Source organism: Eschscholzia californica, unplaced genomic scaffold (genome assembly GCF_041429995.1).
Source record: "Eschscholzia californica isolate CP2 unplaced genomic scaffold, dmEscCali1.0.p SCAF_1, whole genome shotgun sequence".
In the NCBI taxonomy this organism is placed as follows: domain Eukaryota; kingdom Viridiplantae; phylum Streptophyta; class Magnoliopsida; order Ranunculales; family Papaveraceae; genus Eschscholzia; species Eschscholzia californica.
The window spans coordinates 50,102,950-50,116,403 of record NW_028238198.1 but is presented as its reverse complement, the minus strand read 5'-3'; the positions used below and the strand labels follow the sequence as shown (position 1 = coordinate 50,116,403).

The 13,454-nt window shown below is 35.0% G+C and overlaps 1 protein-coding gene across 2 annotated transcripts; it reads right to left on the bottom strand.

Annotated features, from left to right (window-relative positions):
- Positions 1 to 1,407: 1,407 nt before the first annotated feature.
- LOC147567395 (squamosa promoter-binding-like protein 13A) lies at positions 1,408 to 5,050 on the bottom strand. 2 transcript variants are annotated; one of them, XM_086654034.1, is made up of 4 exons: positions 3,491 to 5,050; positions 3,017 to 3,153; positions 2,068 to 2,168; positions 1,408 to 1,962 (listed from the first exon to the last, which is right to left on the bottom strand). In XM_086654034.1, exons 1-4 carry the CDS (start codon positions 3,901 to 3,903, stop codon positions 1,525 to 1,527), a joined length of 1,089 nt encoding a protein of 362 aa, XP_086510160.1. In that variant the 5' UTR covers positions 3,904 to 5,050; the 3' UTR covers positions 1,408 to 1,524. The 2 variants fall into 2 exon arrangements, with proteins under 2 accessions (XP_086510160.1, XP_086510159.1); XM_086654033.1 differs by having other exon boundaries at positions 1,408 to 2,168.
- Positions 5,051 to 13,454: the final 8,404 nt, after the last annotated feature.

Here is a 13,454-nt window from a genome sequence, read left to right as displayed (position 1 = left end):
GTTGTTTATGGCGTTATGGTCATTAGACAGAGCCTCAATATCAGATGTTGAGATCGGATTTTAATATAAAATAATGTAGATGACTTTCAAATGTAGTTGTTCCGAAAAAATGGTTACAAAATCAACTAAACAATGGTCAATTCCTCACAACCGACAGATTATTATAAAGAAAGTCCTGTGGAACACAAACTAAATTAGAAGGTCTCCCTTGTCTCTTCGCTTTCTCGAATAGAGTTTATTTTACGATAGAACATCACTGCCAAGGAGGGGATATTTGGCGACGGTTTTTACCTATACTTAGGGTTATTATAAAGGTCGTTGGGAAAAATTAGAACCGATTGAGGTGCATGCAAATATGCAATTACATGTTGTGGCATGTTGGAAAGAAATATATAGTAGAATTTATTGACTTGTGACTTACATGAGAAGAGAAGTAGCAGGTAGATTGCATTGGAAATAATCTTGGGAGCCATTTTTAGATGTGATATTACTTTTCTTTGTTGCTTAGGATGTGACACGGTTATGAAGTTTCCAACATTTTCTTTTATATTGAGTATTGATATCTTAATCAAGATCTGTCACCAAAATTAATTCTAATTTGGATACCAAGTAATCTTTATGGTACTACAATTTCACAAGAAATCTTTCAGGACTCCATGGAATATGGAGTAATCTTTATGATACCACAATTTTACCACAAATCTTTTACTGGGATTAACTCTTTAAATACAAAATCTATTGCTTTAATGTTGCATTGACTAGTCAAAAGATCTTGTGAATAAATGAATTTCGTATACAGATAAAAGGTGTTTTTCACTTGATCAACTGTATTATTGATTTTATCTGTGAGGTGTAATTTTAGTTTATACTAAACGCCTAAACTTTCGGTTAACTTCTTAAATATGTTGGTGTTATATGGGCGGTGGAATTTTAGACTTGGGTGTTGTTTGTCTTTTTGTTAATTTATATTTGAAATCTGAATTGGTCGCCAATTCAGATTCCAGCCGATGTTTCAAATTCGGTCACTTGGTTGTCTTTTTCATATTTACAGAAGGTGAATAAGTGTCGAACCGTAAGTTTTTCTTGGTGCTAAATATCGGTTCTATTCTCTGTTACATAATTTTTGCCGACTTGCTTAGGTGCCATGATTAAGGTAACTTCTTGTTGTGCGTACCGCTAGGTATTTCCACACGGAGTGTGAGTTATCTAATATATTACACCAGATTTAAGAAGTATTTTGTGTGTCTTCAATATTTTCAACATATTCATGAATATATGTGTTCAGTATTCTTATCAATTTGTCATATGTTTTCGTTGTGTAATGGGTAAGAACAACCGAAATAATCTAGCAGAAATGGAACCGAAATAGACAAAAATTTCAGACAACAAATCATGTAGAACCCAACATAAAGCTAAACAAAACCTTTTCATTAGATCAAATCTTTCACAGTTGGAGAAAAATAGCTCTTCAAGATCTTAAGAAAAACATTACAAAGACAAAAGATATACTCCTAGTATTCTAAATTACTCCCAAGAGAAGGGAAAAGTTTGAGGCATCTCATTTTGAGATGATTCATATGGCTCCAAATGAAAAATCCCCTGGCAGTAAAGCTTGGCGTCGGTTTCTCCGGGAAACAAAACTGAGTTCATCGTCTCTCCATCCGCGCTCTGTGATAGGTACCTTCCTGCAACATTGTTATACTGGAGTTCTGCTACTAGAGGTTGAGATATGAGGTTTGAGTCGGGCTGTAAGTCCTTGTGGCTTAAACTGAGCCGTGAAAATTGAGTCAGCGATGATGACAGAAGAGAGAGAGCACTATCTGAATCTAGTACTCGAGGTAACTCGTCAGAGAATAACATCTTCCTATCAGTTCCATCATTTTTTGATAAAGTATCGTTATTGATTAGCGGCTTGCTGAGTGAAACTTCAAGGTTCATTCTATTACTACCATCATCGTTGACCTGCAAAAACGGGATCTGGTTTATTTCTTTGTAGCTGAGGGAGATGGGCCAAGGAAATGGGTTTTTCTTCTCGGTATAATGTGAGGATAGTTGGTCGCTATTTACCATAGTATCTTCTTCAGTCTTGATAACACCGGCCCAAGTAGGGCTCATTTTAGAAGTTGAGGAGAACAGTAGCGGATTTTCAAATGGCAGTACCCTGGTACCTGTAAAATTGAGAAACAGATAGAAAACCTTAAGAGTCGGGAAATGCTTGGTTCTGCAAATATAGATGCATTTCTTCGAAACAGATTAATGAGATTATGCAAAATAAATGCTCTCTTTGTTCCATTCTACTTGCAGCAAATTTGCAAGTTTTGCTACAAAATTTTTGTGGTTCATTGAGATTTGAGAGTGACCCCTATGCTGAAATTGACTGACCAGATGATAACTAGTTCTTCGACTTGCTATGGTAGTTGAGAAAAGTAAGGAGGCGACACTTACAAACCCAAGGTATCAAATGGTTACAGTCATGGATATTGATGAAGTAGTAGACGATCTCCGTGACAAAAATTCATCAAGCAACAGGACATGGATCTCTCACGTGCCAAATTGCATTTTGAAAGAACCCAATAACTAGAAAATCTTCCCAGTCATCTCACTAGTCAGTACCAAATCAACCCGAAGTAGACACTACTACCAATTTCTGGACGAATAGTGATAGCCGAAAGAAAAGTGAGTGAAAACTTGGATTAGGATGATCCCCCACATCAGTTGTGGAGGAGGTGGTGATCAATTTCTAAGTGTGATAAAAAGTCGTGCTTCTTGAGCTAGCTTCTAGCTCTTGGCGTGAGAAAGGCCCAAGACCACCCAACCCAAGAGAGATTTATGCCTACTTAGGTAATTAAGGGTGGTGGCAAAAGATGGATGCACTCAAAGCCCTAAATTTGGATTATAAATGTTCATGTCAAGCCAAAGCCTCTTAGGCAAGTTTTAACTCACTCAAGTAGTATTTTGTACTCGAAAACGAACAAATATTATACTAAGGAGGTAGTTTCTGAGAAAGGACTTAAACCTTGAGGGTTAGAGTACAAACTTCCAGAATTCAAGGACAAAGATTTAGGCTGAAGCTTTCGTCTACGCCGGTTATGTCCATCAAGCCGTTTTCTACAGCTTCTCTTTACCTCATCAAACTCCACTAACTTATGGAATCTACAAGATCAAAGGGTATTTTAATAAGTTGATCAACCAATACCAGAAATTAGGCAAGGAATGAAAACTTCAAGTAATATAACAAGAAATCGACATCCACAACAAATATCCCGCGTGATTCGACATATACAAAAACGGACAGCCAAGACGACAAGAAACAAAGGGGAGAGCAAGAACTCGAAAGCAACCAAGCAATGACAGTAACGGTAAGCAGTTCTTGAAGACAATTTTGTTCAAATAACAAATGAAGAAAATTGATGGAGAAATAAGCTCATGATGAGTGATGAAAACTAACTACAAATTCTTGATCTTAACTAAGTATTAAGTAATTCAATACCTGCTACACTGTTGACAGAATCTTTGTTCTTGACCACCAACAATTACTTTGGGAGTCTTGGAGTGAATTTCACAGACTTTATGGCGCCTGTGATAATCTCTACATTTACTAAGATCAGCTTTGCATCCATCAACTAAACAAGATACAATATGGGCTCCATTAACACAAACCCTAGCTCTTTTTCTTGTAACTAAAGGTGATGTTGACACCATTGTTGATACCCTTGAATCTTCCCACATGTTCAAAGAAACTTGCCCCAAATCCCCAAATCTCCCAAGTTTCAAACCCACAAAACAATTCCCTTTTTGTTCATCACTTCCATTACTTGACCCAACTTGAGATGAGATGTTGTGTTCACTTTCTCTCTCTAATTCCTCAAAACCCCAGGAAGTTGTTTTCAATTCCCAGTCCATAAACCTCCCTTTTTTTAGTTTCTCTCTCTACTTAAAAACTTGCACTACTTTTTTAGATTGCAGAAAGGAAAATCAGACTAAATACTAGTCAAAACAAGAAATTAACAAATGGGTCCTTGTAAACTAAGAGAAAATTGAAGATCAAATGACAAAATGTCATCTTAGGAGGAAGAACAAGGAAGTGAAAACTGTAAGAAACTTCCAATTAACTAGGAAAACTCAAGAGAAAACGACCAAATTTGAAGAGTAATAACAACCAATCAGCATATAGGGTACTTACAGATAAAAATATCAGAAAGAGAAACGATTTGGGTTTTCTAGCCATTCATTCCCTGACACTGATTCCATTAAAAAACAAGGGGAGAAAAACCAAGAGATAAGAAAAAAAGAAAGGGTAAAAGAGAAAAGCAAAGAACTGGTAGTGTTGGACTGTTGGTGCAAGTAAAAATAATAAAGAAATGAGTAAGGAGAGAAGCTGAGTGGCCTTTAACTTAACTACTGAGATCAGAGAGATAAGACAATGGAGAACTAACTATATAATGGGAGTATTATTTTGCTTACTATAGGGACAGTTCCAACTTCAGAAGAAAAAGATAGGCTAAAAAGACATTGATAGAAACTTCATGACTTCCTTGGTTAAGTCATTTTCAATCCCCCTCATCTAAATTAATACTAGTTGTATTTGTTTTAGGGTTATTTTGGGTTATGATAGTAGAAATTTTTTTGTTTGGCATTTTGCGAAGGGAGGTTTTATAGACAATGCCCAAAATTTGTTAAAAGCAAGCTTCCTAAAGGCAATTTTTAAAATGGTTAAAAGCTATATATGTAAAGAAGACGATGTCTAAACTAACGTTTGACCTAACATCACAATTAACATCGTTAGGTTGTTGCCAGGACGACCATAACAAAAAAAAAAACTATCTTTTTCTTTTTCTTTCCTTTTTCTTTTTTCATCTCGACGAAGGACAAACAGTCGCCGACCGGTGATCTTTGGCCGACGACTTCAATTTTTTCCCTCTTCCTTCTCCTTCTTCTCCTCCTTCTTTCTCCTTCCTTCGTCTTTCTTTTTTATTTTTCTTCTCTCTCTACTTCTCTCACTACTCTCGCTCTCTCTATAACATCTCTACCATAGATGTTATAGAGAGAGTAGCGAGAGAAGTAGAGAGAGAAGAAAAAGAAAGAAGTGAAAGAAAAGTGAGTGATATACACCCTCAAATTGGGCATTGCCTCTAGCCATACTTGGATCAATTTTTTTTTACAAGTCATAGATGAAACATACATTGCCTTTAACAAGTTTAGACATTCCCTATGAAATTTCCCTTTTGTGAAACGGCTTCACTTTTTAGTATTTTATGAAGCGGTTGTAGACTAACATTGATAGTTAAATGGAAGCCTGACCCAATGATAGTTGAGTTGAATTTCTTTTGTGAAAAAATAATTTTTTTCGTTGAAAGTCAAAAAATACTTAGGTTGAATTAAACATACCTTATGAAATAAAGTTATGTCCATTAGTGGAAACATAATTGTCATCAAATGAAATAAACTGAAAAGTCTAAAAAAAAAATCTCTTCACGCGTAAAGAAGAGATTCAACGTCTTCCTTTTTCTTCAACCTCAACTGGTTTACTCTCTTTTTCAAAGTAGTCCTCTCTAGTTCTCTTCTGGACATTATATTCTTCTCTTTGTGGGTTGTAAAGTAATACCTATTTATTTTGTTTTCAGTTTTATAGAATTCCTATCTCAAATGTTGAACTCTGTTAAATAAGATTCTTTATCATCTTGAATTTCTACTAACAAATTATTTGATGAACTTTTGATTGTTGGAAGTCATTATCTTTCTAAAACCAAATTTCATAATTCTCCTTAAATTAAGTGAAACTTCATTCTCTTTCCAAAATCATATTCTTTCATTTCTCTTTATAATCAGATTTTCAATTTCTTTTGTTCTCTTTAAGTCACATTCTTTTGTTCTCTAGAACTCTTTTTAAGATGTCAGCAAGCCTTCACAATAGTGCCCCAAGTACATTGCCTAATAGTATGAAGGGTGCACTTTTGTCAATTTGGTTATAGTTGTTCACTGGTAATGTGTCATTCAAACTAAGATGTACTTGTTTTAATTTGTAGGTTTGTCCATAAAAATCAAGTTTGATAATCTATTTAAGAAAGTTGGAAAACATGTTCTTTTTTGTGTTATGATCATATATAATTAGTATATATTTGGTTAGGGTCGTATAGAACAACCTTCTAAAGGTACATGTTTTAGAATAACGGTGTTAGAACCTAAAAGTGTTCAAACTTAACTGGTCAAATGTTATCACAAAATAACAAAAAGCACACTCCTTTGGTAGAACCCGAACATATCTACTAGTCCGTCGAAAAATAACCTTTTTTTTTATGGGCAATCTATGTGTACGAGACACCGTACTTAAGTTTGTAATAATTGTTCGTTAAAAAATTTCTTAGCCTATTGATCATCGAGTTTTGGTGATGTAAATGACATGTCATGTCATATGTGTTCATTTGTTTGTACATGTATTAAAGTTTACTTCATAATCATAGACGTATCACGATTTTATATCGAAAGGTTGAAATTGAAATTTAAAGAACTAAATTTCTATCTACAAAGTTAGTGTTGGCATCAAACAATCTTAATTATCTTTTCACAGTAGTACGTACACTTCAGTACTTGAAGTCTTGAATCATCAACTATATCTTGATAAAGATATTAACGCGATCAAAATTTTGTTAACTAACAATTATATTTTGAAAGAAACAAGTTATGCAGTAGTCACATGCAAAGCAAAACACTCAACTACATATGTACTCTATATCACTACATCTACAGTTATATGCAAGAAAAAAAATGATAAAAAGTGTATAAACAATAGGTTTGGATATATTGTGAATAGATTCACGCGTACTGGTAAACTTAGGTGCTGCTTGTTTTTTATATTTTTCAGATCTGAAATCTGAATTGACATTCAATTCAGATTTCAGATGTTTGTTATTTTTATCTCGTAAGATCTGAATTATGGCTGAATGGAGTCTACGTCTGAATTGGCTAAAATATACCTCCACATTTTTCAGACTTCAAAACAAGTCTGAAATCAAGTCTCCAAATCTGAAATATGTAAAAAGACATTTATGCCCCCTTCAATTAGAAATTTTCTCCCACCACCAAAATCAGGTAACTACCATCACCACCACCATTAAAACCAGGCAACCACCACCACCACCAAAATCAGGCAACCACCACCACCACCAAAATCAGGCAACCACCACCACCACCAAAGTCAGGCAACCACAATCACAGAAACAAGGAAACCACCACCACCACCAAAATCAGGCAACCACCACCACCATCAAAGTCAGGCAACCACAATCACAGAAACAAGGAAACCACCACCACCACCACCGAAACCAGGCAACCACCACCCCCATCCAGAAACAAATCAAACTAAACCGACTAGTGATGGATGAAATCTCAGATCGGATTAGTTGAAGATCAAAAAAGAGAAACTAAAATCCGATATAAAACCCTTCATCGATCTGCAGAGAGCGCGACTGAGAGATTTGCATTCCTATTGTTAGAGAGATAGACAGTAGAGAGAGGGAACTTTACTAGGGTTTTCCATTCATGGAGAAACAGGGAGGGAGGAACCTAGGATTTTCCTTTTCAGAGATGGAGAAAGAGGGAGAGATGAGAGGAATTAGGGTTTCTATATTTCTTCCTTTTATTTTCCTTTTATTTGGGCGTGGGATAAGGGGTAAATAAAAAATTGGGTTTTGTTTGTAAAAGATATGAAACAGGGGTATTCACGTCAATTTCTTAATTCAGACATAAGAATTCAGATCTATAAAAACAAACATCCAACTCGGAAAATGATTCAACTAATTCAGATTCAGCCAATTCAGTTCAGCCAATTCAGATTCAGACTTGAAAAAAAAAACAAACAGCACCTTAGTTAAATCGAAAGCCCTATTTGAACTATTTTTTTTTGTTGAAATGCCCTATTTGAACTAAAAAAGTAAAAGAAAAAGACGGCGATGTGTTTTTATCCAACATCATCATGTAGATTTCGTCATGTACTGCTTACTTATACTACCAATTGGATCAATAATTACTTCTTCGACTTAAAACAAAGTTTCTCCCCCGTTAAATCTAATTGACCGAAATCTTTATTTCTCGAAAACTATTTAAAATACCCCAAAACTAAAGTATTTTTTGGATCCACATTAAGTTAATTAAGTTAAACCTTGACTAAACCTTCCATTGTTAATGACAAACACTAAATAAAGTACACACTTTGTTCCTTATCCTACAAAACCCTAGGAAAGAACTCCTCCAGGACTTGTTGAATTATATGGGTCCAAGAGACCTTGTTCCACCTTCTATTAACATTTGTCGGTGCCTCTTGTCTTTTTAATTCAAATAATTGAGGAAGTATTGAAAGAGACAACCAGGGAAGAGTGGTCGCACAAGTGGTTCTTAAACAGAAATAAGTTGGAAACTCCCCTAGGACTCCATTTTTCGAATAAATACTACAATTAGGCCAGCGTTTTGGGGAAAGCTAAATAGTTTCCGGGGTGTGAAATTTTAAAGGGAATATGCAAAATTTTGAAAAATTTCTGGGGAAACATATTTTATGGGGAATATGGTTCAAAATAAAAAACTCTCCACCTCACCTCTCTCTCTCTCCACCTCATCTTCTCTCTCTCTACCATTATCTCCCTCTCTTCTCCGATTAAATTTTCCGGCCGGCGACCATGAAAAAAAAAAAAAATTCACTCATACTCTCTCTCTCTCTCTCTAGAAACTCGCCGGAGTTTCTAGAGAGAGAGAGTGTGAGTGAATTTTTTTTTTCATGGTCGCCGGCCGGCGACCTAATCGGAGAAGAGAGAGAGAGAATGGTAGGGAGAGAGAAGATGAGGTGGAGAGAGAGAGAGAGGTGAGGTGGGGTTTTTTTATTTTTCCCTCTAACAACTTACAAAATAAAATTGTCAAACAAAATTGACCAAATTTTGACCAAGTCTTCACACCCCGGAAACTATTTTGCTTTCCCCAAAGCGCTGACCCTACAATTACTCTGAATCCTATTTTGACTTTTTTCCCGAGTTTGATTGTTTCTTTCATTGTTTTCGACCTCTCTGAACCCAATATTCCAACAAAATTTTGATACTACACATCCAAACAAACCAAACAAACGAAGATGGTTTAGTGAAATATCATTTAATATTTGCTACATATCCATTCCCCATGTGGGTTTATTCTCACACGTCCCCTCACGCGTGACATTCTTTTGAATCTAACACGTGACTTTTTTCTCTTTCGGGTGACGTAAAACACGGCTTTTAAACTTGTCACGTGTGAGCCTAACTCTGATACCACGTTAAATTTGTGGTCATCAAACTCAAAATCAATTTAATAAGTGGAGAGGAATTAGATATTATATTCTTCGTTGCTAAATACTCATTCTCCCATGTGAGACTATTCTCACAAGTGGACTATGCTGCAATCTGAAATCGACCCGTAAACCATCATTATATGTGAGAGAGTGTTGTTGCCGAGTGGGGGACCTCACTTACAAAGTTAGAAAACCTATTAAATAAGTGAAGTTGTCATTGATCAAGATCGGATGTACTTTCTCTACCCAGTACTTAATTTAATTATGGCAAACCTCGTATTTTTCTCCTCAACAAGAAAAAAAAACCTCGCATTTTTCTTAACTTTGTAACACTGCAAAGTTTTACAAGTAATACAAAGCATTTCTAATATAGCAGTTGTTTTTTCAAAAAAAAAAAAAACTTTTGATATGACCAAACATGGAGAGATTGTAAGCTACCATCTAAACTACATTTAGATATGCTTAAATGTGATCTAGTTGCTCTGATACAACCCTAACTTCACAATCTAACCTAACCAGAACCAAGAAGTTACCCCAAAATTCTCTAGTTTTTTATACAAACATTGAAGAGTGTTGAGATCAAACGGCTAAGTGAGATCTACTTTATTTATAGCAAGTAGGTATGTGTGAATGTAATAAAATGTGAAGAAGAACAAGGGCACGTGAATGCATTGAAAATAAAGCTGTTTATGGCCCCAACTCCATAATAACTATTGAGGCCAACCACAATAAAAGTAGCCAGAAAGTGAAAGGGGTAAAAAGGGTTATGGGGTTCATCAAAGTTCTTAGTAGATCTCTCAACACTGGTCTCCCCCTACCCCATCTAAAACCTTAACTTACATTACCTTCTCTCTTTCTCTATCTTTCATTTTATGGGTGATTCCTCGTGTACAAACAGACACCACTTCGTCTGTACATGTACGTCCCTGGCAGCAGGCTGGTATGAGCTAAGAGTTAGTGAGGTTTGTGATTTTACAACCTTCAAACCCTAATAACTCATGAGAGGGGTGTTATGGTGACACGATGTCATCTGAAATTTTCGAATCAATAGTTATTTTCTTTATTTACAAATAGGAAATATATTAACATTACATTTTGATTTTTATCATTATTGATTGATGTGAATTGTTGATCTGAAAAAAAGATGTATAATTAGTTCCTTAATTATAGACTAATCAAATCTAAGATACAAATACCTCCAAAATTCATGGATGGCTAAAAGAAACTAGCTAGGGCTACACTAGTAGATCCTACCCACTTGCATAAAATCCAATAAGTTCGACATGTGCAATGTTGTCAGTTTACGTCAAGCCAATGGAAATTAAATTCTGTTTTGATTACTATTTTACAAGAGGTAAAGATTACCCACTATCATCCAATCATTGATTGTTGAGGGCTTAAAGTAAAAAAAGAGGCTTCTCTTATTTGACTTAACGGTAAAGTTAACGCCATTCGGTCAAAAATTTTCAAATAAAAAAAAAGTCCCTTGATCGATCAAAACCCCCTCCTCTCTTTCATCTTTCCTATAACTTCTGTTTCATCATCTTCTTCTTCTTCTTCTTCTTCTTCAGTTTATCTTCTCTTTCTCTGTAATCTATCACCTCTATCACTACCGTCATTTTCATCTTCATCTCTCCCTCATTCTTTATCGGTTTCTCTCTCTTGTTCTCTCTTTCTTTCTCCCTCTTTTCATCTTCATCTCTTCCTCTATCGTCTTCATGATAATCCTAGGTTTAGTTTTTTTCGATTTTTTGAAACTACATTGTTTGAATACTTGAATCTACTAGTTAGCAACACAAGGAAGAAGATTTGCGAACCTTATTTGAAAGCATTTCGTCTGGAAGCGGGTGAAAATCAAGAGAGAAAGAAACCTTCAAGTGAGCTTTCCAGTCGTGAAAAGCTATTGGTGGTAAATACGGTGGGCTCAAGCCGTAAATGTCGCATAATTTGGTCTGAGCCCAACGAAAATTGGGCCAGTAGCACCATTAGCTGCTGGACCACTTTTCGGTGGGCTCGGACCAAATTATGTAAAATTTTACGGTGGGCTCTGGCCGAATTATGCAACATTTTACGGTGGGCTCGATTCGTAAATATTGCATAATTCGGCCCGAGCCCTCCGAAAATTGGGCCAGTAGCACCAGTAGCTCTGTTTCAGCTTCTTCTTCAGTTTATCTTCTCTCTCTTTTTGTAAAATCTATCACCTTTATCACTACCACCATTTTCATCTTCATCCCTCCCTCATTCTCTCTCTCGTTCTCTTTTTCTCTCTCCCTCTTTTCATCTTCATCTCTTCTCCATTCATCTTCCTCAAACCTAGGTTTAGTTTTTTGAGAGTTTGGTTATCACCAAAGTGGAAGAAGAGGAATATTCAGGAATTTGAATTTTGGAAAGATTTAGGGTTGAGATATGTAGATTGCTAATGTGGGTGACACACACCCTTAAAGTGAGTTTTCTTAAACCATTGCCATGGGGGTTCTTTAACCAAACAAGGTCAATGACTATTTACCAAGTAATGAATTCACGAGGATGCCTTTTATAAAAAATGGGAGGTCCCTATAAAACTTCTCAAAAAAATATGCAACACCCAACCGCCATTAAGGCATGAATAATAAAAAGAAAGAGAATAAACATTGAGATAATGGGATGCTTTAAAAGAATTAAATAAAGTGGCAAACCACAATAGAGATGGGGATTCTAATGCAGTTACTTGGATAATTCACATAGTATATTCCTGTTTAAGACATTGGACTTTAGTGGACTAAGGAAATTTCTCTTAACATTAATGTTTGATACAAGAAAAAACAATTATATGGAAATTAAAGAGTTTTTATGGAATATATTCTACAGAAACAAAAGATTTTTTTGTTTGGTTGTCATTTGTTATTTCGTGAAAGTGTATAATATAGTACAATTTATTTCGACGAAAAAGATTATAATATACTTCATATTCTTCAAGGAAAAGAACAAAAACGTCATTTAAAAATAAAATAAAATATAATGTGTATAAGTTCACAAAATCAAAAACATTATTTAAACATGTTCCACCAAAAAAAAAATTTTAACATAAAAAGAAATATAATGTATATATGTCCACATAATCAAACATATTAATTACTAAAGATATAAAACCTAACTTATTTTATAGTAAATAATCACAACTTTAGCAAAGTAAAATAAAATGTTAATATTCTTCGACAATAATAAACATAAAAGAAATTTAAAATTAGTTTCGTAATATCATCCTTTACTAACCCAACCTTCTTCCTTTCGGCATGAATAAGAAGTACTTGGTCATCCATAGGTCTATTAAACAACTCTTCTACTTTATGTGCATCTTTCTCATCCAACTCCGATATAATAACTAAATTATATTAACCTTTTACCAATTTGGCCCTTCAAACGTTGCCACTATTCTGCTCGCAACTTCTATCATCCTGGTCATTCCTTCATTGATACAATATTCAAAGGCTCGAGCTCGTTTATGTTTTTGTGATGATCGAAGGCTACTGTAGACATTGATGTACAAGAAGTCCATTGTTTGTTGTCATTAGTTTGTCAAAATACGACATCTAGACTTATAGTGGAACAAACAAAAACATGGAAAAATTGCGAATGAGAAAATATCGAACCTGGTAGAGAATGTACTAGTGATGAAAAGTTGCATGTTTCTACTATCCTATCACCAGTTGCTTGCTCGTTCCCTTCATAATTTTTTACAAATCATAAAATTTTAATGGTTTTCCCGCAGTCATGTAGTTGTTAGATGAGCCTGCAATATTAAGCATAAAAAATTAAAAATAACAATAAATACATGCTAGTTATGAAGTTAATTGCGTTCTAAAAAATGCATGCTAGTTATGAAGTTATTTGTATGTATTCGCCCAACCATACACTGATTGTTTGAGTCTCCGGATTAAAGTTGAATCCACTTCAGTTAAGGACTTCTCTTCCTACCATGCAATCTTTCCTCATTGTTCTCAACCTTGTCTTGATCTTTTCATGTGTAACAACCGTCTTTGTTTTTATCAAATTTCAGGTACAACACGGTTCAAAGATTTAGTTTTCCAACCATTATTGTGGTTTCTTTCCTCTTTTACAATCTCCTTCAAAAGTGTTTCAACAAAAACCTCGTCTAATCATTCGCTCC